Below are 26511 nucleotides of genomic sequence, written 5' to 3' on the forward strand. Positions count from 1 at the left end.
TTGAAAGTTTCTTATCAAGTTGGACACAGATTTACCGTAAAATCCAGCAGTCTTACTCCTAGGTACTTAGTCAAGAGCAATGAAAATGTATGTTTGCATAGACTTGGCATAAACTATTTACAGCAGCTTTATTCCTAACAACCCAGACTGGAAACAACCCAAGTATTCAATAATTGATAAATGGATGAAGTATGGTGTAACCATACAATGAAATGAACTACTGATACACAGAATGACATAAATGAATCTCAGAAGCATTAGGCCAAGTGAAAAGATCCAGAAACAAAAGAGTACCTACCTATGATTTCAGTTGATTTTATATGAAATACTAGAATAAGCAAAAATAGAGTAACAAAGGAGATGAATGTTTGCTAGAGGTTGAGAGTGGGAGTTGGAGATTGAGTCAAAGAGGCACAAGGGAACTTTGGGTGAAGATGTACTTTATCACATTTATGGTATTATTTACCCAACTTAAAATTAGTAAACTTTACTTTAGATATCGGAGAAGGCAATGGCACCCCACTCCAGTACTCTTGCCTGGAAAATCCCATGGACGGAGGAGAGTGTGTGTGTGTGTATGTGTGTGTGTGTGTTTTATAATGTGATAGAGTAATGTGTATTATATGGAAAATTTCTGTGCTTTAAACCCATCAGGCTGTGACCTGTATTACTGTGCTACTAAATTTCTAAAATTGGCTAAAATTTAAGCACTTTTTAAGAAATCATCTCTCAAATGGCTGAATTATTTTTCCTAGACAAATGTTTTATTTTTAAAGTATTTTTGTTTCAAATGTAATAGAAGATACTGTATTTTTAAAGTATTTTAAAAACAGTTTACTCACTTTAGTTTACTTAATTTGTATGTTAGTCACTCGTCATGTCCAACTCTTTTTGACCCCATGGACTGTAGCCTGCCAGGGTCTTCTGTCCATGGCATTCTTCAGGCAGGAATAATGGGGTTGGTTGCCATTTCCTCCTCCAGTGGCTTTTCCTGACCCAGGGATCAAACCCTGGTCTCCTGCATTGCGGACAGATTCTTTACTGTCTGAGCCTCCAGGGAAGCCTTACTTAATTTATAATTAATTAATTTTAAAAAATCCTGTGAGTGCAGAGTAAAAAGGAGAAAAATATGACATTTTCACTTAGAGGCTATAATGAATGGGAAGGGAAGAGGGAGCTTCTCTTGGGGGGAAAAAAAAGCCCAAGAATTAAAGTAAGAAAATGAGTGTACAGTAAGACTAGCTTTTAAAAGAGCCTGGTTGGTCATTGTGGTGACATTGATTAGACAAAATAGCAGCCCACGCACTCACACTGTTACTCAACCATCTGGCTGTGGGAAGATAAAGTGCAGGGGTTGTACACCAGGCAACAGGTATGTGTTCTGCTTATATCTTGCTCTTTCCCAAAGCAGTTAATACCAGTGCCACAATATAGACCAGTGACATTTTTCTGGAGTTATTAAAATTCAAGTCATTTTTTTTAAAGAGAATATAGATTAACATCTATTATTTAATGTTAAAAGAGTAACAGACTTTCAGGAATATAGACATATAACAGTCATGAATAAAAAGTGATAGGTCTTACAGCAAAATTTATTACTAGTGTCTTAAAGGCACATTATTTGAAACACTAGCTCTTTCTATTCTTTCCTGATAATTATTTTCTGAATTCTTTTTCCTTCTGAAATATTTGAAAAAATAGTTTTATTGAAATTATGTACATGAAAAAACTTGGTACTTGTAATCTAGGTTGTATACATTTTTTAATTTGAAAAGATTTCCCAATCTAGTATAATCACAGATGATGTTATTCACAGGCAACAGCTGATAGTTTTTCACAACGTTTAAAACTATCCTTAATGGAATTGTATAAAGTTTCAGATTCTGTGGAAATAAGGCTCATCCAAAAGACTGACAAGACAGATTTATTTGAAGTATAGGCAGGCAAGGCTGGCAGGTGGCCTCACACTAGGTATGCCAGCATTTCTGTTGAGTGAAGGACTAAAACATTAAGGATGTAAATGTTATAGGAGGATATTTTGCAAAAGGTAAAGCTCATTGGGCGCACCCACCAAAGATCCCTGGAAGTTTGTATTTCTTTCTTGGGTGGAAGTTCTAACAAGTCTTAGATACTCCTTGGTTAGATGAATTTAGTAAATTTCTGTTCAAGGATTCTATTATTCAGGCTTTTGTTCAAATATATGTGAATTAACAATTATGAAACAACATGATTCACACTTACAGTGTGTGAATCTCTAATACAAATGTTTACATTATGAATAATGCATAACCTACCATTCTTTGCTGCGATGTTTTGAAAATATATCTTATTCTGTATTCACTAGTTACGGAAATACTTACCTTCCAGGTACCGTCTTTCCCTGTTGTGTATGTCTGTGCGTGTATTCTACGAGGTATCTACGTTCCTCTCTCTGTGCTCTATACTTTGCTTATTTTTCTCCTTTCCCCTTAATTTTTCCTGAAGTTTAAAAAATCTTTCTGTCACTTGATTCTAAAGTTGTCTCATCCTGTTCTAAAGACGCCCACAGCATCCTCTGTTTACACTGACTTTCTACACATAAACAAAAGCGTAACTGGTTTGGAATTTTTTAAGTTTAAAAAAACAAGAACACTCTTTAGCTTATAAGCAGAGATTACCTAGTTGGGCAAGAGATAGAAAGAGCAGATCTCAGAGAGACACGAAAAGGAGAGTTAAGCAGAAGAACAAGGTTTTTTGTTTGTTTCAGGACTTGCTAAATGTAGTGATAGATGAGGAAGCAGTTAATTGAAGAAAAAATGAGAAGAGTGCAGAGAAGATAGAGTGAAGGCATGACATTTAATTTGTGTAAACATAATATAGTTTAAAACAACCCTTTGGATTGGCAATCTTTGTGAGCACTTTGAAACCCTTACTGTTGGGGACATGAAATCAGACTTTGAGGAACATAGTGCGTTAGAAACCTGGTGTACTCTTAACATAACCCCCGGACATACATTTTGCCTCCAAAGTTAATCAGGGTGAGTCAAATGGCAACCTGGCCATGAACCTAGTAGATAAATTCTGCCACTTCCCCTCATTTCCTTTTGATTTGCTTCACAATGTGTGTGCGCAAGACACTGAGACGAAGTAATTTCCACATGATTCTGGAATGTCTTTCTTGTCCATGCAGGTAATTCATTTTTTTTAGCCTGCCTTGTTATAAACAGCGGTGCTGCATGAGGTTAAGAAGAAGTTTAAAACAGAGGGAATAACGTTGATAAATGGCTAGAGTCAGTCAAAATGTTGTGGATGACGGAGGATATTATGTAGCAAGTGGAATGAACATGGTATAATACGACCCCATTTTTGTGAGAGTGAACCCCCATCCTGTCCTCCGTCCATACAGCTTTCTGTGTATCTTAACTTACGAAGGCAGTTAGTGGCTTGGCTCATAATAAGCTCTAAATAACCATTAGCATTGATTGTTGTTAATACTGTCATTGTCTTATGATATGAGGGCAAATATGAAAGGACATACCCAGTTTTAAAAAAATGAAAAGGTGTATGGATAGGATGAAGTATAAAGGAGGCTAATCAAGGGAGAGATGTGAAAGGGTTAAAAGACAAGTTAAACCAAAAAGGGGAGAAATAGGAGAAAGTGTGTGTGTATATTTTTATATTTGTACAATCAGGCAGATCTAAGTTCAAACTTTAGTTCTAAGTTAGTAAGTAAGTTATTTTTCCTACTTATCATTTGTAAAACCCCAGTAGTCAGCCCTGCCCCAAGAGCTTGTTGTTGTCGAATGGGAAGATAGGCTTGTCGGGTACTTATCTGCCTTAGGTCATTCTCCTGAGTTAATTTCCTTCACACACTTCTCCTTCAGCTTCCTACTCTTCTTAATTTTGAAAATTGTATATACTAATGCGTTTAAACTGATAGTCAACCTTTCATTTTATTAGAGGTTTTTTTTTTAACATAAAGACATTGCAGAATTATAGGCAATCAAAACCTTTCACACACACCAGCACTTAACAGATGTGACACTATGCCTTTCAAGTTTTCATTAGCCCAGAATTATCTGTGTACAGATTTTATGAACCCAAATTTTAAAAATTTTAAGTAGATATGCTCATTTTTAAAAATCACTGTTGATTTAAGTGCTTTTAAAATCTGTTTGTCATGACTCAGTGACTTGAAGATTGGAGTTTGATAGTATTACATACTCACCAACCACTGCCAAGTCTCCGGTTTCTTTGCATGACCAAGGCCAGGGCTAGAGCCACAGCTCCAGGCCCTCCTGTCCTAACCTGTGGCCAGCCTTCTGTGATCCATGCTCGCTGGCAGTACCCTCTCTGCCGATTTGTTCTTTAATAGAAGCTTGCACTGAAGGGTAGTATTGAACCTAAAGAAGTGGTGGAAATGGGGAGATTTTGATCCCCAACAGATAAGGAATCTCTTAAGGTAGACAAGCTACCTTGTTCCTTGTTCTCCTCACACTACATCATGTAACAAGCAAGCACCAACCAGAAAGGCTGAACCACTCATGAATACACATATGGTCTAAAATTGTACAAGATTTTGTTTATGGTAAATATTTTTTTTACAATAAAGATTTAAATCTGATTTCAGTCTCTGCTCCTGAGTGTTTGGCTTTCTAAGGAAAAAGATATTTTGGACAAACCGCAGTCTGTCTGCTGTCTCCATACGATGCTGTACCTCCTGAGCAAGATGAAAGGTGAGCACTGTGGATGCTGAGGTTTGGCTCCTCGGGAGTGTGGTCTCCACTCCCAGAAACAACGTTCAGTATTGAAATTCCACAAAAACAGGGAGGGAGTATACGTCCTTGTAACAAAAGGAGACTAGAAGGTACAAAACATTTCACTAGAGAGAATCCTTTATGTAGTCATAGAAAACTCTTAATACATTCAAAGTGTGCTTTATGAAAATTTAATTTACATTTTGCATCAACATCAAAAATGATAGCGAACAGTGTGTTTTCTGAGTTCAGTGAGGTGAATTGAGTGGTCTGTAGTTGGAGGTAATATTTTTCTTACAATTTTTGGCATGATGAGAACAATAATCTGTTGTATTAAAACATTCAGTAGTAGTTTTCATCAGTGATGAAAGTATTCCAAACAGAGATGTACAATCGATTCAGAGCAAGATGCCTAAGAGCATGGAATGTAAGTGTTCTGAATAAAATAAAGACTTCTTTTTCCAGTTCATTCAAAAATACACATATGCATCAATGGGAAACTTGGTTTTAACATTATATTTAACATCAAAGGTTAAAAAGGAAAATTTGCCAAGCTAAGAGTGTCTTTTTCTGCCATTTGCCTGTAGTGGCCATCGAAGAGACCTGGGATTCCCAGGCAGTGTCCCCGTGGTGGCAGCAGATGCGCACGGTCTGTATTCAGTCCGAGAACAACGGGGCCGCGCTGCTGTCTGCGCACGTCGGGCATGCTGTCGCTGCCCAGATATCCAACAGCTTGACCGAGAAGAAAGTGAGTGGGCAGGGGGGCGGCTCTAGGGGGGCTCCCCTCCAGCAGGCTCCCGACTGCTTTCCCCTTGTGGGCTGCATTGTCGTCAGTGTGTGGAACATCTAGGATTTGAGATATGTGTCCAGCAGGATCTTGTCTGTCTCCTGGAGATGAGGGGTTCTTCTTTGGTTGTTTATTCAGATGACATGCGTCCTTGAACCTAGTCTCCACACGGCATAAGGGGAGAAGCACTGGAGTCAGGGCAGAGACCTAGTGTTCACAGCTGGTGGTCTGTGGTGAGCGCCTTTAGAAGGCAGGTCCTCGTTCAAAAGGCTCAGGGTTAGACAGCATTATTTCTCAGATTTCTTTCAGCTCTTAGTTTCTACAATTGTATTTATATCCCTCTTTTAGAAACAAGGGTGGTTTTGGCACGTAGTGTTGAGTGACTCAGATGAAAGCTTCCAGTAGACCTTTTACTTTGTGGCTTTTCCCCATCTCTTGAAGACTAAAATTTATTAAGACAAGACTAATGCCCCTCGTATCGTATGGTGAATCAAAAAATTTTTTCTAGGGGGATGTTGCATTGAATTAGATAGGATACTTAAATAGGTCTGTAGAGATTCACTCAACATTGTCAGTCTCAGTAGTTTGGGGCTAAATTCATTATGACTGGTTTATGATGTTTCTAATAATGGAGAGAGAGAAATTTAAGATACATTTTTTATGTTGGCTTGTACATTCTGAAGAACCGTCAGTATCTGGGAACTCTTGCAGGGATGGGCCTGAAACCTTTGCAGTGCATGTCGGTTGAATCATGGGCCTCACTACAGGTCTCTTCATAAATGTCTGAACTCCATCAGCATTGCCCCTAAGTCTCCAGTCTGCTCCTCACCCTCATGTTCCATCCAGCCAAGTAGTAATGTTTGTGTGCCAGCATCTGTGTATCGCTTTGTGATGTATCCTGATGATCAGTTGGCTTTCATGTTAAAAGTTCATTCAAGTTAATGTTGATCCAGACTCTTAGCCAGAGTATCAACTGGGTGTTTTCTATTAGTTTTCCCAAACAGTTTCAGGAACTGACTCGGAAGCCCTCACCGATTCCTGGGAGGCCCTTTCTCTTGACACGGAATACTGGAAACTCCTCCTGAAACAGCTGGAGGACTGTCTCCTGCTTCAGACTCTGCTTCACAGCAAAACGAACACCCGGACCTCCAAAGTGTCTTCGCTGCAGGCTGAGCCGCTCCCGAAGCTTTCAGTGAAAAAGCTGTTAGAAGGAGGAAAAGGTAATCTGAAGTTATTTGTGCATTTGTGGCCATAGATCTATATTTTTATGGTATGAGCTTTCTGGGGCCTTGTTTTGTTTTGTTTTTAAATAGAAATGACTGAAAGAAAAATATACTCAGATTTTAAAAGTAAATAAATAACCCACCACCTACCTCTTCTCAACTTCCAAGGCCCATCTCAAATGCTGCCTCCTCCAGGAAGCCTCTCATGACCTACTAACTGCGAATTTTCTCTTCTTCCTCCTAATATCTATGGAACTTTATACCTCATTTTCAATGCATCACTTTCTACTATTCCAAAGTCATTGGATTCCTGTGCTTAAACATCTTGTAGGACCACAAATATCTTAAAATATTGGATTTATAATGACATACTTCCTCTCCTTATTACCAGCATCTCTGTCAGACGTTTGATACTAGAATGACTATTTCTGGGTTTAAATATGGCATTTATGGTTTTAATTTAGTTAACTCGTCTTCTCATTCTGTATAAGATTTGTGAAGATTTCCAAATTGTAAACTCAAACTATCCTCTGTTCTGCCACCTGGTGAAAATGTAGAACACCATTTTAATATTAACTTGAGCAATAGGATCAGGACTTGATCCTGGAATGGGAATTATCAAATGATTTAGAAGCCAAGCATAAGAAATTAGATCACCGGGTACACTGGTCTCATTTATTTCCACTGATAATCATGATTTTGTATTCTTGTTGTTAAAAAGGTTTACACTTGAAGCAAAATAGGAAGAAATACTGAGAGGAAAAGTTTTAATACATTACAGAAGCTTGTATTTATTTTAGGTAGTAGGCAGGACTCTTCATTGTGAATGCTTTTTATGATTTATAACTTTCTGGACTATGTTGGTGACTGAAACATGGTACAGCATCATGCCATTAATTAACTATGGCTAAATTTTGCCCTCAAATATTTGAGAGGCAAGTTCTTGACTATTAAAAATAGTATTTTGCCCTAAGAAGCCTTGACACAAGTAGCATGCTAATGAGTTTGTTTTCACTTGTATTTAAATGAAAGCATGTTAAAGATGTATTCATGCCTTCATCTGTGCCTGGTAAAATGCAGTTTGAATTTGTGGACATTGAAGGTATTGTGGATAGACATTAATATTTAGCTAATACGTTACAAGAGTGTAAAGATGCCCTTAGAGACCCAGTATCCCACTCGCCTTCAGTGGTGAGTGGTGCGTGGCGACACTGCTGTAAATCTCATGGCTTTGGGGCCACTTCAGGCTTAACCCAGTGTGGCGCTGAGGCCTTTGTGAGGACATTGAGAGCCTGCACTCTGTGGGCTCCTTTTGGCAAATGCTGCCAGTGTTCATTTTCTTCCTTGTCTCCAAACTGTAGGTGGCATTGCAGACAGTGTAGCCAAGTGGATATTTAAACAGGACTTCAGCCCTGAAGTGCTAAAACTGGCTAATAAAGGAAGAGATGCAGAAAACCCAGATGAACCCAGAGAAGGTATTAACCGAGGTTTATTTGAGGTGTCAGAGGTGGAGATGGACTTGGGAGCCATTCCAGGTAAGACATAAACACGGGTAAACAGGAAATCCAGCGTGAAGAAGGCACCTGGAGCTCTCCCTCAGGCAGGAGTAATACATTGCTGTCTCCTAACTTTCAGACCTGCTGCACTTGGCCTACAAGCAGTTCCCTTGCAGCCTCGAGCTGGACGTGCTGCACGCACACTGCTGCTGGGAGTACGTCGTGCAGTGGAATAAAGACCCGGAGGTACGACTCTCGTCACCTCTTCCGTGGGACTGTTCCCTTTGCTTATAGCACTTGACTTTTTCCCCTTTGGAATGTCTCCATGCTAGGAGCTATACAAGGCCTTTTTCATATGTAATCCTCACGGTAAACCTATGAAGTGTGGGTGTCATCATTATTCCCACTCTAGAGAAGAGAAAACAGCCTCAGAGAAGTCAGGTTCCTTGCCCAGATTGTAAGTACACTGCTTACAGTGGTCAGGCCAGGATTCAAGCCTAGTAGATCTCTCTGTGTTCAACACCAGTGTGTTCTGTCCTAGTCTTAATAAGTTGCCATGAGCATCTTTTATTTCCTTTGGAATTTCTACGTGAGATAGCATCAACCTATACACAGTTCTTCACACTGTAGTCATCATGATCAAATCCAGAGTAAAGATCCTGATGCCAGCCTGATTGTCTGCTTGGGCATCACTTTCTGCCCCTTCCAGCAGTCTTCCCTCCGAGACATTCTCAATCTGGAAGCAGCATGAGGCCCTCCAGGCCTGGAGACAGGAGGCCTGGACTTGAGGGCTCCACACAGGTGTCTGGGTTTGGGCCAGTCACTGAATCTCTTGAATCTGGTTTTTCTCCTCCCACCCTTTTTTAATGATGGTGCCACTGTTCAGGATTGACACCTGGATAAAATAAGATGTGAAAATGCCTGCTGTATATTTCTCTTGGCTGTACAGTTCTCAGAGCATAGGCCTCCTTAGTTCTTTGGTAAATTAACCTCAATCAAAATTCTTTCCTTTATCATCCTTGTATCAAGTTGCATTGAAGAAAAATCTCACTGATTAAGTAATTCACACTAAAATACTAATGATAGGAGCTTCCCAGGTGGCGCTAGTGGTTAAGAACGCTCCTGCCAAGGCAGGAGACATAAGAGATGCATTCGATCTCTTGGTGGGGAAGATCCCCTCGAGGAGATCATGGCAACCCTACTCCAGTATTCTTGCCTGGATAATCCCATGGGCAGAGGAGCCTGGTGGGCTACAGTCCGTGAAGTCACAGAAACGTGACTGAAGCAGCTCAACACATAAGCATGCATACTAATGATAATGATATTTTTCCTTGCTCTAAATAAAACAATGTTGTCTTGAACATGTAATCATTTTCATTTTAAAGAAAGACATTTAAAAAAGAAGTGCTTTAAACAAAGTAATGTTCTTTGATCAATTAAACTTTGACCAAAAAATGCCCCTCCCATCACTCTTCAGTTGACCTCCCCACAGCCTAAAGGGGAGCAAGTTTAGTCTCTTCCTTAGATGGGACACTTTTGTCATATAAGAACCTTAGGACTAGAACAAAGGCACGATACTTTCTAAAATCTGAATTAGTTCCAGATTCAGGTTTAAGAAAGCGATATTTAAGTTAAAAATCTTTGTCCTACAGAGGTCATTTCTAAACCAAAGGCAGTTTACATAATAGACTCTGTTCAGCCCCATGGCTCCTGGCTGTGTGACCTTTGGGAATGTTTCTGAGCCTTTTGTTCTCAGTTTTCTCCTTAAGTAGATGAGGACCGTAACAGTAGCATCTCGAAGAGTTGTAGCAACTTAAAGAAAATACACACATGGTGCCTGACATTTTGATTTGTGTTGCCGTTGTCATTTATTATAATTATTTACATTTAAAATCAATAGTCATTTTTCTTGTTTGTTTTTTTCCTGTTAAATATTTATCTCCTTGCCCCATCCAACAACCCCTATCCCAGTTTCATCATTTTACACACACAGCTTTACTAGGTTCAAAACAATTGAAGTTACCTTTGGGGAACTTTTGACACACATTAGCAAAGGTGCTATGTTTAATAATGTACAGGCCACAATTTTAAACTGCCTTGATTAAAAAGAGTTGAATGTTCAGCATTCCCTCTTATATTTCCTATTTCCCTTCACTGCTTTAATATTTTCTCCTTGGCACTTAGCACTAACATCCTTTATAAACATCCTCTATAATTTACTTACCGTACTTATCTGGTTCTGTCACTAGAACATAACCTCAGTGAGGGCAAGGATTTGGGTCCGTTTTGTTCATTACAGTATGTCTGCTGCCTTTAGCAGCCTGCTGCATAGTAGTTGCTCAATAAATAGTTGTTGAAGAATTAATTAATGATATTTACAAAGAAAATAAACCTATTGTTTTTACATTTGTGTGAAATTCAACTATTTATTGGAGAGAACATTGCTGTGATGTACAAACCACAGTAAATTTTGAATCCAGATATCCGGGAATCAGTCATTATATAGATACTGTAAGATACATAACATTATCTTATGCAGAATTTCTTCTTATATAATAATTCTATGTTCTTTTAACATTCTTGGGTTTATGTAGAAATGTATGTAAGAAGTCTCCATTTATATTTGAAGCAACTATTGAATAATACCTCTTCTTTCTCTCTTCTTGCTTCCTCTATGCAAGGAAGCACGTTTTTTTGTTAGGTCAATAGAACACTTGAAGCATATTCTTAATGCCCATGTTCAGAATGGTAAGTAAACAGGTGTTAAAAATGTAACTGTTTCTTTCAAAAGAGCCAAATCTCTCTTTTTTTTTTAATAATGTTTTTTATTTTGTATTGGGGTATAGCCAGTTAACAAACAGTGTTGTGATAGTTTTAGGTGAACCAGGAAGGGACTCAGCCATACATATACATGTATCCCTTCTCCTCCAAATTCCCCTCCCATCCAGAATGCCACATAGCATTGAGCAGAATTCCCTGTGCTATACAGTAGGTCCTTGTTGGTTATCCATTTTAAATATAGCAGTGTGTACATGTCCATCCCAAACTCCCTAACTATCCCATCCCCTTCCTCACAGAGCCAAATCTCTTTAAATTCACATCCTGGTAAATTTTTATTTGATAAAAATAAAATAGATCCTACCACCTAACACGTTACTGTGTGTGGCTGCATACAGAGTACCAGCTGTTTTAATTGCTTGAAAAATGCTGTCCAGAAAGGAGATGGGGACTGGTGGTAATTATCACCGTCTCTCCCCACCCATCAGTTTCCCGAGCTGATGACTGTTCCTAGCGGTAGTGAGGAGAATATTATGCATGAATTATTAATTCCCCCTCTAGTTCACGGGTAGATAAGCAAAGAGGAATGGGCTGCTTAGAACTGTAAGTCCTGATGAAAAATTTAGGGTAGCCAAAGCCTAATAATACTATATCCTAGAAATTACTTTGTGCTGCTTCTTTTTCTTTTATTTATTGATAATCTAAGTTTATTTCATTTGTTTACAAAATAAATGCATCAATATTGTCTTTTCAAAAAATGTTTTATTGAAGTAGAGTTGATTTACCATACTGTTAGTTTCTGGTCTGCAGCAAAGTGATTCAGTTATACACACACATACACATGTATATATATGTTCTTTTTCATATTCTTTTCCACTATGGTTTGTTATAGGATATTAAATATAGTTCCCTATGCTGTGCAGTAGGACCTTGTTGTTTACCTATTTTATATGTAGTAGTTTGTGTCTGCCAAATCCCAGTCTCCAAATTTATCCCTCCCATCTTGTGCTTCTTTTAATGAACATGAGCATTCTCCATTGGCTTCTTGAAAAAAATGTTACAAATTATTGTAGAAAAATGGTCACCAGATTGCTGGCTCCATTTAATAGAAGAGTTTCCCTGTAGGAATTAATCAGGAACTCAGTAATGAACTAGTGAGATACTAAGATAGGAAGTTAGTAAGATACTAAGTGGTGAGACTGGATTTGGGTCCAGATAAGAGGAGATAATCACCTTTTTGTCTCTGTGATACATTGTAGAGAAGCTGTTTATTTCTTCTTCTGTAACACCTTCTTGCAGGTGATATGGGGTCAAATTGCAGAAATTCTAAAATTCTTGTTTTACTTGATAAGAACTTATAATTTATTTTGTATATTCATCTCTTTACTCTTAACTTTCTTCCAAGGGGGGAAAAAGGATTTAAAGTGGCTCATTTGGAAAATAAGGTCTCTAGAGGATTTATCCTTACTGATAAAATTAAGTTACCATTGATCACAGGCTGGTATTCAAGTTAGAATTTTACCCAGTTTGTTATGGGAGGAATAAATTAGGAGTTTGGGATTAACACACTACCACACTACTACATATAAAATAGGTAACCAACAAGGACCTACTGTATAGCACAAGGAACTATACTCAATATTTTGTAACATCCTGTAAGGGAAAAGAATCTGGAAAAGAATATATAAATATGAGTGGGGTGTGTGTTTGTATATATACACATAGATATGTGTGTGTGTGTGTGTGTGTGTGTATCTGAATCACTGTTGTACACTTGAAAGTAACACAGCATTATAAATTAACTTCAATTAAAAAAGAAAAACACACTTTACCCAATTTGTACATTGAGTAAGTTTCCTGGCTTCTGCATAACCTCACTCCTAGTTACAGAAGCAGCTTTGTGGGTAATAATGCAATATGTGAAATGTCATGTTTCTGCTGCCTAACTGACAGCTATTGCAGAAATTCTAGTATCAGTGCCACAGTTTATGGTTTATGGACATGTAAAGCCCAGATTTTTTGTTTGGTTGAGTTCTTTTTAAATATTTTTTTTTTGTATTTTGTTTTGCTTTTTAATACGTTTTTTGTATATTGCTTTATTTAGTGGTCACATATAAGAAAAATCCTTTAGGGTTGTTTCCAGTGTTTGGCTGTTGACTCTCTTGTACATATTTTTGTGATTGTTTCTGCAGAGGACTTGCTGGGTCACACGGTAGGCATACGTAGCTTAGGTAGATATGGGCCAAGCAGTTTTCCAAGGGGTTTTTCCAGGTGGTGATCCCACCAGCAGTGTGTGAGCAGCCCCATTGTTTCCACATCCTCATCCACACTTGGTGTTGTCATATTAAAAAATTTTAGCCTTTCTGTTGGTCGTGTAATGATATCTCTGTGTAGTTCTAATCTCTGTTTCTCTTATAACTAATGACGCCGTCTTTTCTTATGCTTATTGGCCATTTGGATAGCCTCTCACATAGCCCAGTTCTGATTTTTATAGATGATAAAGGTTTTTATTAATTTTATAAATATTGTATAAGATATAAGAAGTAATATCTAAATAACACAGGTAGTTTTATAAACTTAATGAAGAAAACAGTTTGCTATGTATGGTGAAAGAGAAGATATATAAGCATTCTTCTTCTTTACTTCACTTGCTATCCAGGCATTGCGCTGATGATGTGGAACACATTCTTAGTCAAAAGGTTTTCTGCTGCTACGTACTTGATGGATAAGGTAAGGTCATTTTAAATTTGAAATTGCCTATAATGACTTCTTGTTTATTTGGCTCCGTTAATAATTGGCTGATATAAGAAAGATTATTTACATTAGGCCTTGTTAGACTATTTTTTTAATTTGATAATTGCATTTTATTTATGCTCAGTTGTCCTGGCATTTTGGTGACTTGAAGAGCCCAAATCCTTGAAAGAGAGCAATATCCTGTAAAAGCCTCTTAACCCAGGTGATTAGGATCAGTGGTGAATTCAAGCAAGGATTTGCATTTTAAATTAAAACATATAAACGCGCAATTTCTTATTGATCATGGGATGTAGGGCCAAGATATTTTCTCTAAATAGGGTTGATTGCAGTTTTACTGAGGTTTTTCTACATTAACCTCACCCATGATATATTGCCTGTAATTTCTAAATCCTGTCTCTTTAAAACAATGATGCCATCTGAGTATAAAATCTTAGGATTTTTGTAATTTGTCCCCTACTCTTTATAGTTGTTTCTCTGTATCTAATCCAGTAGACCTTGGAGTGAGCTACTGTCTTCCATAAATCTTTTTAAAGCAGTCTACACAGTATTCATGTGAAGAACTCCTTTGTTTTCCTCATTCATATTTTATTAGTTATTTAATTAAATTACAGACTTAGAATATGTACAACCAGCATAGGTAGATTTGGGAACAGATATAAAACGTAAGCCTCTAACTCAGCCAGTGGGAGCAGAAGCTGCTGGCATTGCCTCTGGGCCTCAAGCTGAGCGGCAGCGCGCCTCACAGGCCAGTGGAGAATGTCGGTTACTCCGGCAGCAGCTAAGTGCATGTTGGGAGAGCTCCCACCATAATGACAGCATATGCTTTTAAATGTACAGTGACAGACATTCCTAAACCATAAAGAGCACTACGGCTCAGACCCACTATAGGCCACGACTTCTGTAGAAAATGCTTTGACATCACTGGTAACTTTTTTTTTTAGTTAAATCTAGCTGTTCTTCCCTGTGTGCTCATCTTCCTTGCCCATTTGCCTGCTTATTTCTTGAAACACTCCTTTTGGCCTGTGTACTGTCGCTCTGTTGCACCTCTGACCACCGTCTTGAGAGACATAATGCAAAGCCTTTTCCATGTGTTAAGCTGTGCAGATGTTCAGCGTTCTACCCCAGCTGTCCCATCTCACCCTCACAACTTGAGTTTGGTTTAGCAGCCCTAAACCAGGAAGCAGAGAGTTTATAATCATTCATTCAATAGATATTTATTATGAGTATCTCTTCTGTGCCAAGGACGGTGCCAGGTTCTGTGGTTGCAGAGAATAAAGTCACAGCCCACCCTCAACCCACCATCGGAAAGATGGTAAACAGGCAATAGGGTGCTTTTGGAACTCAGAAGAGGAACGTGAGTGACAAGGGGAGGCTTCTAGGCTGATTTTGGAGGATGAATATATGTATGAATCAGTAAAAAAAAAAAAGGGTGAGAATAAAATGTTTCCACAAAAAGCCCTGGAGATGGGAGACAGTGTGTCAGATTCGGAGAGCTGCAAGTAGCTTTGATTGGTTGAAGGTCAGGCTAGAGACAGGAGCAGGAAGTGGACCATGGAGAACCTCCTCTGTGGGCTGTGGATCTGGGGTTTTCTAGTGTATGTCAGCTGTTTAGCAGAGGGCCTGGCACAGTTGGGGAGGGCACAGTGAACGGTAGCTGTTATTTTTATCTTGGAGACTTGGAGCAGTTTTAAGCAGAAGAATGATATGATCAGATTTGCATCTTAAAAAATGATTCGGGCAGCTGGATGAAGTATGCTGCAATTGGGGTGGGCTGAACGTGGTTGTTTTGAAGGCCGTTGAAGTAATCACAGTGAGAGGTGATGAGGTGAAGAGGCGTTTGTCCTTTCATTTTCTGTTCCCTGTGAATTTTCTTGTCACATAATATTCTTGAAGGGCAGAACTTTATCTTCCAGTTACTACCCCGTATAAAGTGTACAGTAGGATCTTAGGAATTACTTATGGAATAAGAACATCAGCTGATTTTTCTGAGCCAGTAATATAGCTTCTGTCTGCTATAGATGGTTTTTCCTTCTTTCTGACCTTTTAAAAGTACTGTGTATCATGAACAAGCGGAATTTTTAGCTGCTCCTTATTCGTAACCTTCAGTTTGGTTCTAAATAGATTTTAAGGCAACACAGTTTGATTATGGAAATTGGGAACCTGATCTTTGGGGTTTTTCTTATTTAATAGTTCAAAAATAAGTATTTTTGAAAAGAATGATTTGTGAGCCCAGTGTAATGCATTTTCATAATATATATTTTTTTAAGTTCCACCACAAAATTAATTGTTTTATGCTACAACCAACATTTAATTGACGACACTAGTACTGCATTTACTTATAGCTGCATGTATATTTTTAAAATTTGGTTACTTTTTACTTTCTATACCATAGTTTAATGCCTTTTGATTTAAATTACTAATTAAATGCAGCATTTTGTGTCCTCTTGTCTTAGGTTGGAAAAGCACCAAAGGATAGATTATGCCGAAGGGTAAGTGAATCTCCCTTAACTAGATGAATAGTTGTTAATTCTGCACTTTATATAGTACCTTATTAACTGTGGGGGTGAACTTTGCCTTTTACCATTTTGATGATGTAGTGAGAGATAAGAAAAATGGAAAGAGAACACTGTATTAATAAGGAAACTGGTTATGACCTATGGTCAATTTTAATTAACCTTTCCACATCATCAAATAGTATGTTTAAACTAAGTTTGCCAAGATGCCTTCAACTTTGGACTGTGGACAGGAGGTCCACAAAAAAAAATATTGTATATTTTTGCTGTCTTTCAAATTAGAAATTTATAATTGAAGTGGATTCATATGAGTAGTGAACTTTATCTACCTTTATGTAATAGCTGTTGTACAAACAGTCTTAAATGATGTTTCAACCCATGGATACAGGGGTTTATATTTGAGGTCAGTGATTAGTAATGCTGCTGCTGCTGCTAAGTCGCTTCAGTCGTGTCTGACTCTGTGCGACCCCATAGACCAGGCTCCGCCGTCCCTGGGATTCTCCAGGCAAGAACACTGGAGTGGGTTGCCATTTCCTTCTCCAGTCATGATAGTGAAAAGTGAAAGGGAAGTCGCTCAGTCGTATCCGACTCTTAGCGACCGCATGGACTGCAGCCTACCAGGCTCCTCTGTCCATAGGATTTTCCAGCTAGTGTTGCTCAAAACTTTGAAATATTATTACAAATATTTTAAGAAATACTAGGACACAGGAATCCAGCCTTTATATAGGCCCTTAGTCCTGAAAAATCTCCATCATTGAAGAATTTGTCTGTATGCTCTTGAGTGTGGCTCTGTGACTACTGTTAATATGTGTGTAAATACACACATACGCACATGCTGTATTCCTTAAGGATGAATTACTTAGGGATGTCAGGGATTTGTGGCTGTTGGTTTTAAGAAGACCTCATGTGAGCACAGTGGCCCCTTGGACAGGCCCCTTCAGGAAAGATCCATTGCCCACAGCATCAGTCTGGTGTTTACTTCACCAGCTAGGGGATCTTACTTTAGTTCAGAGGGTTCAGTTCCTGAAAGATGCTCTGAAACCAGATCAGGCTATTGTCTTGGAACTTTCCAGGTTGGCCTGTCTTGTGTACTCTTGCACACACACACCATGATTGTTTGGCCAGCAGATGCCTAAGCAAGCCAGACGCAAGCCATCTGTGGCTGACTGACAACACCGCCTCTTTCCAATACAGAAAGATACTCAGTTTTTAAAAACTGAGAGCAGAACCATGTTTTTTAAAAGCCAGATTTTAAAATCTGCTGACTCTACACAGAAAGATTAAAATGTGCGAGTGCCTTGACTTTCAGTTCTTACCTGTCTGTTCAGTGGGGAAAGGCAGTTAACTAGATGCATATGTTCTATTTATTCTTCTGATTAAAACCTACCAGTTTTCCTGCTGGAGCTAATGATGTCCCTTCTCACAAACAGGATGTGGGGATGAGCGACACAGCAGTGACTTCCTTCCTTGGCTGCTGCTGGGATCTTCTTCAGACTTTAATGGAGGTAGAAGGGTGGTGTTTTTATGCTGAACTGTCTCTAAGATATCAAATATTTTGAAAGTCATTGGACTTCAGAAAGAACTATATAAAAAGAGCTTGTTTTTTGTTTATTCTCTTTGAAGTTTTGACTTAAGCCTAAAAAATAGAGACGTATCTTATTAGTATTTTTTTTTTAATTATAACTTGAGGGATGGGGAAAAATATGGGTTTCTGCTTTGCTGCTGGTAAGAAGCTCATTAAGATATTGGCAAACTGTCATTTCTCCGATTCTGAACATAACTCTCCCTTCTTAAAACACCCAGGCAGACGTCAGCCGGGATGAAATGCAGGTGCCCGTCTTGGACACGGAGGACGCCTGGCTGACTGTGGAAGGCCCGGTCTCCATCGTGGAGCTGGCCCTGGATCAGAAGCACATCCACTACCCGCTGGTGGAGCACCATTCCGTCCTGGGCGCCATCCTCTACGCCGTCATGAGGTTCTCTCTCAAGACCGTGAAGCCGCTCTCTCTTTTTGACAGTAAGGTAATTCTGAGAGCACTTGGGATCCTCTTGGAGCTGAGGGTCTAGCAGAACTGTCTTATCAGAGAGAAGTCACTTGGTCTTTTGTGTCTTGTATAGGATTATTTGCTGTGGGGGTCTTGGTCCTCTATTCTTTGTCAGGCTCCCTGTTCTGATTTACCTGAAATATGGGTGTCCCAGGGTTCGGCCCTCTCAGCCGTCTCCACCCATCATTCATCTTCAGTAAGTTCCTTTTCTCCCTCTTGTGTGTCTTCAGGCCTGACCTGTCCCCAGGTTTGGGGCATGTGTTTCTCCTGAATGCCTTTATCGGCCTGTGCGGTGGGCTGCCCATACCTCCTTCCTGAAATATCTATCCCCGCCCCTACCCACCCTTGACCTACACTTGCTATTCCCCCAAGTTCACTGGCTTGGTCAGTTGGTGAGTGATGTCACCATCTGTGATGTGGCAGAAACTAGTAGCCTGGGAAACATCTAGCTCAGTCCCCTTCCTCAGGCCCCAGAGCCACCGTGAGCTCGTCATCGGTTCTTCCTTGCATCCCCTCTTGCCCATCCTTCTCCATCACTGTGGCCCAGGCTCAGGCCTCATCGTCTCCCCTGGGCTGGTCCAGCAGTCTCCAGCTTCCCTCCATAGTCCCTGCTGCCAGACCTTCCTTCCCAAACTCAGATTCAGTCATACTAGGTTCATGCTGGGACATAAGACACAGCCTCGCCTGGCTTCTCCACCCGGGCTTGTGTCCATAGTGCTGGTCTCACTCTGCAGCCAGACCACCGCTGGAGACCCCTCGGGCTCCTGGTGCTGGGAGCAGAGGACAGGAGCCCCTGCAGGAGGACTGCCCCCCTCAAGAAGGGGGAAAGCAGGGTGCTGTCGGAGCTCAGTTCCTCCTCCCAAAGGCACTGTTTCTGTGGGGAGCAATGAGTGCAGGGGGAGAGCAGAGACCTGCTGTTACTGTTAAAACTACTGTTACTAACCATGTTATTACTGTTTCCTGCCGCGTGGAAATGTGGAGCCCGAGAAGGCGGCTTCCCCGCCCCTTGACTTACCTCTCCTCCCGCTTGTCCATTCCTCACACCCCATGCTCTAGCCACTGCTCACCACTTCCACCCCTAGGAGAAGGCAGGCGTTTTTCTCACCTCTTGTCTTGTGTATTGTTCCATTTTCACAGCCAGCTGTTCCATACGGTCAGTTCCTGTTTGTTACTCACTTATCACTTAAGTGTCACCTCCCCTTCAGAGTCTTTGTCTACAGTTCCTGAACTGACCACCTCTTGGCCATGTCCCCGTGTCTGTGTGCCGTGCCAGGTACATAATAGGAACCCGATAAATATTGGTACATTCATAATTAAGGAGATGATAAAGAGAAGTTACGTGACAGGGGTCTGCAGAAGGGATGGGGGCAGGTGGTGAGTAGAGAAGCCAGTGGCAATCAAGGAAATCAAGCCTCTTGGAGAAGCCAGTGGGAATCAGGAGTTGGTGACCATGTGGCCTGGGAAAAAATAATAAAGATCGTGGAGGGATTTTGAGGAATAAGCCACCTTAAGACAGACTAGTGCAGGGTGAAGGGGAGGGGATGAAAATTCAACCCAATATCAAGTTTGGGGGACTGGACATGCCATTTAAAGGAAGCCCATTTAGAAGGGTTCTGGACATGTTGAGTTTGAGAATAAATATAAGCAGAAATAGTGTATTTTAAGAAATTCATTTCTAACAAGTACTTTAAAATTTGATTAAAAAAATAAATAAATAAATAAAGTGTCTAGCTCAGTACTTCCCTCAAAAAGGGACTTTTCAAAACGAGACCACACCCAGCATTGGACAGGCATGGTGGTGATCCTAGTCTCAGCCCAGATTGTGCTTGAGTGGCCTGGGACAGCTGTGTGACTCACGTGCAGGTACCAAAGCAGTGTGCTGTGGCAGGTGACACAGAATCCCTCCCACCTTTGCATTTACTGGTGGAGTTGTTTCAGTTCTCCTAGCCTGCGAGTCATGACTCCTGGTTGTCCTGAGGGTTAAATGACATACTCAACACCAAGTGCTCAGCAGTGTCTGGAACATAGTAAATAATAAATGCACACATACTGCCCATCCCAGAGGCCCTTCTGTAGAACAAACCCCAATATCTAAGACCTCCAGGTAGAAACTACAGACTGTGAGTGAGTGCATGGGAAAACTCTCAAAAGGTGATGTTCAGAGGGAGCAGGGTGCCCTCAGAAGTCTGGCATGTTCTATCACCAAAGGATGAATGGCTTCTTGGCAGTCCCTCCAGATGACCTGTAATCACAGGTTAGGTCTAGAAAGTACCTTAGGTGATATCTGGCATGACCTGAAAGAACAGCAGCCTAGAATGGTGGGATCCTTTGTTCAAGATGACCTGGGTGCAAGGAGTGGGCTTGGAGCCCAGATCTTACAACTCACAGGCCAGTGCTCTTTGCTCTGTATTGCATTTCCTTCCTGAGAACTTCTAAAACCGTATTTTCTGATATTCCTTTTTGGCTCTATTTTCTTAAACAGGTGCTTTTAAACAGTTTAACAAGTATTTTTAAGAGGATTCAAAGTACCTACGATGTATTCAATTCAGTTCAGTTGCTCAGTCGTGTCTGACTCTTTGTGACCCCATGAATTGCAGCACACCAGGCCTCCCTGTCCATCAATATCTCCCGGAGTTCACTCAAACTCACGTCCATCGAGTCTGTGATGCCATCCAGCCATCTCATCCTCTGTCGTCCCCTTCTCCTGCCCCCAATCCCTCCCAGCATCAGAGTCTTTTCCAATGAGTCAACTCTTCGCCTGAGGTGGCCAAAGTACTGGAGTTTCCGCTTTAGCATCATTCCTTCCAGTGAACACCCAGGGCTGATCTCCTTCAGAATGGACTGGTTGGATCTCCTTGCAGTCCAAGGGACTCTCAAGAGTCTTCGACACCACAGTTCAAAAGCATCAATTCTTCGGCGCTCAGCTTCCTTCACAGTCCAACTCTCACATCCATACATGTATTAGTTACCGATTATTACTTAACAGGCAGATTCTTTACCACCTGAGCCACCAGGGAAGCCCCATTACATACAAATGATCCCCAAAGTCAGTGGCTGAAAACAGCAAACGTTGTGTCATTTTTGTGAGTCCTGATCTGTGTTCCCCTAGTGTAGGCGGCTTTGGCTCAAGGTCTCTCTTGTCTGCGGTTGGTGTGTCAGCCAGGACTCCACCAGAGCGGGGATCAAAATCCACTCACAGGCTTCCATGAGGTTGGCAGGACTCAGTTCTCCTCACATGGGCCACTGCACAGCGCAGCTCCCAGGTGGCTGCCCTCAGAGCAAGTGAGAGTGAACAGGAGCTTCTAGGGCAGAAGCCACAGCCCTGTGTCACCTGATCTTGAAAGTGTCAGGCTGTCCTCTCTGCCTAACCCTGCTCACCAGCCCCACATCAGGGGAGTGGAATACCCAGGGCCTGGGTACCAGGAGGAGGGCACCCCTGGGGTTCACCCTTAAGGCTGCTTTCACCATAATGCTTATGAAAATCAAAAGAACAGAATTCTGAAGTGTTAGTGTTCAAAGACAAAGTCAAATCGTGAGTTCTTTTTAATTGTTTAAATTGGAGGATAATTACTTTACAGTATTGTGATGGTTTTTGCTGTACATCAACCTGAATTGGCCATGGGTATGTGAGTTATTCTTTATACCCCCTCCCTCCCATAACAGCCCATACTCATCAATTTTCTTGGTCTTTTCTTTTTCTTTAGGGGAAAAATGCATTTTTCAAAGACTTAACTTCAATTCAGTTATTACCTAGTGGGGAAATGGATCCAAATTTTATTTCTGTACGACAACAGGTAAATTACAGCTATTGGGATGACCATCTCTAAGGTATTTTTGAGAACTAGTTTCTCTTTAAATTGTATCATTTTTTGATAACTAAATGTAATGGAAAAACTACTCTAAATGACAGAAAAGCCAAGTTACTTGGAATTGCATATTTTTTAATGAAAATACTAACAAGATTTTGCTGTATCTGTTTCTCCACCTTCAAGTTCTTACTGAAAGTCGTCAGTGCAGCTGTCCAGGCCCGACACACAGTTGCAAAAGACAGAGACTCCACAGAAGAGGCAGCAACCGCCCCTTTTGGTAAAGACCAGGACTGGCCAGTGCTGGCCGTGGACTTGGCCCATCACCTTCAAGTCAATGAAGATGTTGTCAGGAGGCATTATGTGGGGGAACTCTACAACTACGGAGCTGACCACCTAGGAGAGGAGGTAACAAACAGCCTATCAGTGTCCTCTGGGCTCAAGTTGTAAAACTGGCAGTTGGGGTACAGAATCAGTAAAGTTGCCAGTAAAGCTTGTTTTCCCTTCTTTTGTTACAACTCCTAGGCACAATAGTAGAACAGGATTAAAATAAGTAAGTAGGGAATTCCCTGGTCGTCCAGTGTGGTTAGGATCTGCGCTTGATTGCTGAGGGCCTGTGTTCAATCCCCGGTCAGGGAATTAAGATCACGGATGCTGCACAGCTTGGCCAAAAAAATTTTTTTTAATAGAAACTAATCAAATTCCTGTTTGTGGCCAGTGTTTCGTATAACTCGTGCATACGCCAGACCTGTTTATGCAGAGAGACAGCACAGTAAACAGACAGGGCGCCTTCCTCCAGACGCAGTCTACTTACGGGACCTGAGAAGCACGCTCCATTCTGGATTGAGCTGTAAATGCTGTGAAGAAAATCACTAAGATCATGTGAATAAGCAGAAGTAGAATAGGATGATCAGGGGTGACTTCTGAGCTGAGCCCCAAGGACAGGAATGAGCCAGCCACTCAGAAAACTGGGACCCTTGCCAGAGGCAGAAGTAACATGAAGTCCGTACGTTTGTCCATGCTTCTCCCTGCAGGCCATCCTCCAGGTTCAGGACAAAGAGGTCCTGGCCTCGCAGCTGCTGGTGTTGATCGGGCAGCGGCTGGCGCACGCCGTGCTCCACACGCAGACAAGGGAGGGGCTGGAGCTGCTCGCCAGGCTGCCCCCCACGCTGTGCACCTGGCTGAAGGCCATGGTGAGTGCCGGGCATGAGGGAGGCAGCCAGCCACTGGAGGCTTTCTCTTATGCATTTTTAATAGTGGAGAAAAATGGGATTTTCTTAATTCTGAACAAAAGCATTTTTATTGGGAAATTACTCTCCTGCTAACTCTTAAGTAGCAATTACTTAGTTGTATGTAACTGATGGGTTATTTTTGTGTCCCATTTGCAGAACCCCCAGGATCTTCAAAACACAGAAGTGCCCATTGCAACAACAGCTAAACTAGTAAATAAAGTCATTGAGCTTTTACCAGAAAACCACGGGCAGTATAGTTTAGCCTTACACCTCACTGAAGCTGTGGAAGCCATATCTCTTCCTCCTTTATGACACTTATCTCCTGCAAACAGTCTCAAATTGTGTGACTCTAATATGAACTAGTGCATGGTTATTTTACACAATAAGATCTGGAATTTTACGGAGGAAGTATGTTTTTTTCTTTTGTAAAGTAAATAAAAATACACATTACTTTTAAAAAGTGCAGTCTTGGCTGAATTCCACCTTTGGTTAATACTGACAATAAAATATAAACAGGTATCAGTTATACTATCAATTTCTCTTAAAGCTGTTTTCCTGTTTATTTTTGATTTAAGCACTTAAGTAGCTTTATTGTCCAAATTTGCTATTTAAAACTGGTTATAATTTACAGATTATGTTCTTATAAGATTCTATATTTTGTACTCAAAATGTTATTGTAATTAAATTTAAATGTGTTCATGTGTAGTCCCCATCAGTAAAATGAGAGATCTATCTGACTCTGTTTTAATAAATGTTGGGAAAATGCTTTTGTTATCATGCTTAATCCCGTCCTGGGGGACTGGCCCCTGGAGTTCTGGATGCTGACAGGCTTCCTTCCCAGAGGTTATGCTGGTGCCATCAGAGGAGGAATAATGGGTTCAAGGCCATCATAGTCATCAGAATGAACACTAAGTAGAACCCTTAACCTGTTGCACTTGCCAAAACAGAATCTGAGATGCAATCTAACCCAGCAAAATTAATTATAATGCAAGTTAAGATTTGCTTTTTGCCAAGATTCAAAATTATATCCATATCAGGTAACTGTAAAAATGTATTATCTTGTAAAACTTATGTTTAAAAAAAGGGTAAAGATGCTAAAAATTTAAATCCAACTTTATTTTTCCTACAAGTGTTTAGAAATGTCTGTTTCTGGGATCTGGTCATGTTACCTGTTCTTAGAACAGTATAGAAAATACTTAGTGATGATACTACAGCTTAGCAAACCTACCTCACTGCTGGCTTGAGAGGATGAATACAACTAATTTTGTACCCTACAGTGCCTAGAGCAGTCCAAGTGCTGAATAATCATCTGTTGATTAAAACCAAATTAACCAAAACTCTGTAAAAAAAAAAGTACTTTGAGCTGTACAAATACCAAGTATTTATCAAGGTAAATCTTCGGAATGTAGCCATACAGCGCAATTGTTGACATGTCCTGGGTCACAGTTGTTACACGTAGCAACTCGTTGTGATACAGAAGTTTGTTTCTTCACTTCCTCAGGAAGCAGCCAGCTCTTGCAATTGTGCAAATTTGAGGCGTTGTTTTCAGGAATATAAAGGAAAAGTCTGATGTCTGAGAATATCCCAATGTAAATTCTTTTTAACAGAGAGATCACATGCAAATAAGAACTGTCTAAAACCTGGTAATTACTGTTTCATTTTAAATCATGAGAGATTAATTTTTCAGGTGCCTTGAGTGTTTGGGGTGAAGGCCTATGTGTCTGACCGAGGCATACGCTCTGCAGCAGTTAACACTGAAAAAGGCCTCCAGCCGGTGCAGCCCCTCAGCCTCTGCTGGGATTGCTGGTACCCCATGCAGACACATTCACGCGATTTCTGAGTATTAGGTGTTCTGTAGTCACTTGTTACACACACTGTACAAGATGAGTTCCTTCCGTGACTTGTCTAGATACTCTGAAAGTAGTTCTGAACCTTGGAGGCTGGTCAGAGAAACTTGGAGTTACAGGCATTTTTAAAGAGTAAATTACTCGCTCTGATTCCATTATCACTTTGGGGGGTATCTAACAAGCATTTTAGATAATAACACTGGTTGAACTTACTCTGATAGGACACACAATCAAATTTTGGGATTGTTGAGAATATATTAATAAGCTGGAATACGGCTCCTAGGACCATAACAAATCACTGAGTCTCTAGTTAGATTTATACTCCTAAAATTTGCCATTGAGAGAATTTTAAAATTGAATTCTCAGTTGCATGGTTAAGAAAAGCAGTTAAATATTTTACTGTTTCGTTAAGGGCTTTTAAAATAAATCTGGTAGAGGAAAGGTAAACAAATACCTGTGTATACAGTCTGTAACCACGAAGAGCCACAAAGAACGGAATCAAGTTTCACACAGAACAGGCAGTTTCTGAAACAGGTGCGTTGCATTTACTGCAGTTATTGGTGCAAAGCCGATTTATCAGTGAGTAGCTTTTTCTTAGATATACTCCCATCCTCACCTCATATACGTTTCCTTGTTATCATTAAGTAAGCATTCTATACCTTCTTCAATTCTGTTGTAAATGCAAAGGAAATCAAAAGGGTTCAAATAATCATAACTTCTGCATTACAAGTTGTGTTTAGATGTAGAACTAGAATATACAGGATAAATGCAGATGGGGAGAAATAATAGTACCAGACTTCTAAATATGTCCTACTTTTGTAAAAATAAAAATGAGGTATGGAGAAAAGAGTTTCACCTTTGTTATAAAAACTCAACTAGGGTCAAGGTAAACAGTTAAATAGTTTTCTTGAAAAAAATGATTACAATTTAAAATCACAGAAAACTCATTTAATAATACTAAGCATACAGGGAATCAGTTCTCTTAGCAGTTATTGTGGTTCATTTCACTTAGGCAGATATTTTTAAAAGTACTCTATAGCAACAGTGAAAGCCCTCCCTCACCCTGATAGGAATGGATTTGTTATATTTCTGCTAAATAGAATTAACCATTCCTGGAAAGATTTTAATCCTATATGGAATTGTTTATAAAATGCCCTATTATCTGTTGTAATGTATTGTAAGTAGGCAAATTCTGTACATACTGCTATTTTCTGTGTCTGTTCATTGTTGTGTATTATGTATATTAGTGAAATAAATTTTCAGCTTTCATGTTGTTTCCTTAACATTTATATAG

At 40.2% G+C, this 26511-nt stretch overlaps 1 protein-coding gene across 2 annotated transcripts in view; it reads left to right on the top strand.

Annotated features, from left to right (window-relative positions):
• The window catches only part of RAB3GAP2 (RAB3 GTPase activating non-catalytic protein subunit 2), a 103276-nt gene extending 76776 nt beyond the window's left edge, over positions 1-26500 (top strand). For both annotated transcript variants that reach the window (XM_006055941.3, XM_025286086.2), the window contains 14 exons: positions 4610-4715; positions 5324-5484; positions 6515-6743; positions 8108-8281; positions 8382-8488; positions 10924-10990; positions 13680-13750; positions 16228-16263; positions 17718-17792; positions 18091-18309; positions 22037-22126; positions 22325-22546; positions 23173-23331; positions 23527-26500. In XM_006055941.3, the coding sequence (XP_006056003.2) occupies positions 4610-4715; positions 5324-5484; positions 6515-6743; positions 8108-8281; positions 8382-8488; positions 10924-10990; positions 13680-13750; positions 16228-16263; positions 17718-17792; positions 18091-18309; positions 22037-22126; positions 22325-22546; positions 23173-23331; positions 23527-23682 (1872 nt within the window). In that variant the 3' untranslated portion in view covers positions 23683-26500. The remainder of the gene's footprint in view (positions 1-4609; positions 4716-5323; positions 5485-6514; positions 6744-8107; positions 8282-8381; positions 8489-10923; positions 10991-13679; positions 13751-16227; positions 16264-17717; positions 17793-18090; positions 18310-22036; positions 22127-22324; positions 22547-23172; positions 23332-23526) is intronic.
• Positions 26501-26511: the final 11 nt, after the last annotated feature.

The sequence above is a fragment of the Bubalus bubalis genome, chromosome 5 (genome assembly GCF_019923935.1).
Source record: "Bubalus bubalis isolate 160015118507 breed Murrah chromosome 5, NDDB_SH_1, whole genome shotgun sequence".
NCBI classification, from domain to species: Eukaryota; Metazoa; Chordata; class Mammalia; order Artiodactyla; family Bovidae; genus Bubalus; species Bubalus bubalis.